The 2245-nt window shown below is 37.6% G+C and overlaps 1 protein-coding gene across 1 annotated transcript in view; it reads left to right on the forward strand.

The window, feature by feature from the left end:
* FRAS1 (Fraser extracellular matrix complex subunit 1) overlaps window positions 1-2245 on the forward strand; it is a gene marked incomplete at its 5' end in the record, with an annotated part of 258570 nt that overhangs the window by 98425 nt on the left and 157900 nt on the right. Inside the window, one exon of the mRNA XM_008577934.1 lies at window positions 1176-1446. Within this exon, the coding sequence (XP_008576156.1) occupies window positions 1176-1446 (271 nt within the window). The remainder of the gene's footprint in view (window positions 1-1175; window positions 1447-2245) is intronic.

The raw sequence follows: 2245 nt of genomic DNA on the forward strand, positions 1-2245 counted from the left end.
CCCCCCTCACCCCAGCCCCTGACAAGCACTAATCTACTTTCTTTTTCTATGGGTTTGCCTATTCTAAGCATTTCACATAAATGGAATTGTATGAATACAATATGTGGCCTTTTATGTCTGGTTTCTTTTACTTAGCATAATATTTTCAAGGTTTATTCATGTTTAGCATGTATCTGTATGTCATTCTTTTTCTTTTTTATGGATGAATAATATAACATTGCATAAATATACAATATTTTGTTTAGCCCTTCATCAATTGATAGACATTTAGATTATTTCCAGTTTTTGGCTATTATGAGCAATGCTGCTATAAACACTCATGTATGAGTTTTTGTGTGGGCATATGTTTTCAGTTCTCTTGAGTAAATACCTAGGAGGGGAATTGCTGGGTCATATGATAATAATGCTATATTTAATTGTTTGGGGAACTGCCCAACTATTTTCCTAAGCAACTACACAATTTTACACTGCGACCAGCAATACATGAGGGTTCTGACTTCACATTTTCACCAACACTTTTTATTGTCTTTCCAAGTGGAAGTGAAGTGATAACTTATTGTGGTTTTGATTTGCATTTCCCTGATCACTAATAATGTTGTGCACCTGTTAGGCACTTACTGGCCTCATATATATATATATATATGGAGAAATGCCTATTCATATTATTTGCCCTTTTAAAAATTGGGTTATTGTCATTTATTATTGAGTTATAGGAGTTCTTTATATATTCTGGATACAAGTCTCTTTTCAGGTACATGATTTGTAAATACTTTCTCCCATTCTGTGGGTTGTCTTTTCATATTATTGCTGGTGTCCTCTGAAGCACAAAAGTTTTTACATTTGATAATATCCAATTTATCTGTTTTTTCTTTTTTCACTTGTGCTTTTTGTGTCATATCTAAGAAAGTATTACCAAATTCAAAATCACAAAAACTTACTCATGTGTTTTCTTCTAAGAGTTTTATAGTTTAACTCTTACATTGAAGTTCTTTGTTATTCTCATGTGCATACAGGGTGACAATAACTGTTAGAAGGAGGCATATCACATACATTAGCCTAGAATCTCATCTGTATAGCTCTGAATTAACATCACAATCCTATTTCTTTAAAAAAAAAAAAAAAGACCTAATTAATGAATGTGCCAAGCCTGACCTTCAGATTCATGTGTTTTCCAGGCAAAATGCACACCCCTCGTCTTCATGTGAATGGTTCTCTGAGCCTTGCAATTGGTTCAATGAAGCCACTGGACTTTTCCCTCCTGAATGTCCAAGACCAGGTTGGCAGGGTGGAAGATCTCCTGTTCCATGTTGTGAGCACTCCCACCAATGGTCAGCTGGTGCTCTCAAGAAATGGAAAAGAGTTACAGCTGGACAAGGCTGGCCATTTTAGCTGGAAAGATGTGAATGAGAAGAAAGTGCATTTTGTGCACAGCAAAGAAAAACTCAGGTGACTCAGTGTTTTATTGTTTCCCTCCTGCCTCCTTTCCATCATTGCTTTGTGCCCCTCTGCCAACCTGTCTCAGTAGCTACCCATACTCATCTGGGGAAGATCAATACTCCATGAGCGCTGAGCACTTTCAGCTGCCTGCCATCATTTCCAGTAACTACTCAGAGAGCATGCTTCTGTTAGAGACATTTTCATTTTATCACATAATTATGGGTAATTCTCAGATGTGATAGGAGAATTCCTAGTGCAATTACCCAGTTTTTTGGCCCAGCAAAAACAAAAGCAGGTATATACCCTGGTGCTACAGCTGCTTCCTCAACATTACAGTAATACACTGGGAATAGAGGGTGGATGGAGAAAGGAGCACAAGCTTTTCAAAGTGTTGTATGGACCCTGGAATTTCGAAGTGGGAAGGAAACTTAGAGTCACAGTTAATTTTTTGTTATCCACATTATGAGATTAATTGTGGTTAATTTTTAAGCCTGATACAGTTTCCCCCTGATGCTTAACATACTTGTGGCTGTCTTCCCCACCCCAGCTGACATGTGCTTCAGGAATGCAATTGGGTGTTAACACTAACCCAAGCAAATATAAATGTATAATTAGCAGAGTTAATCTACTAAACAGAAATCAGAGAATGCACCCCAAAGATTAGCCTGTTAGATTATCCATCACCCTTCTGTGCTTCATTAGGGCAGATAATTCAGCATAGACAGTATGTCTAACAAGGAATTGAAGCCCATGGAATGGTGATACGGGCACAGCAGATGTTTTCTACTGTCAGCACAAAACTTGAGGC

Source organism: Galeopterus variegatus, unplaced genomic scaffold, assembly GCF_000696425.1.
Source record: "Galeopterus variegatus unplaced genomic scaffold, G_variegatus-3.0.2 Scaffold1607, whole genome shotgun sequence".
Classification (NCBI taxonomy): domain Eukaryota; kingdom Metazoa; phylum Chordata; class Mammalia; order Dermoptera; family Cynocephalidae; genus Galeopterus; species Galeopterus variegatus.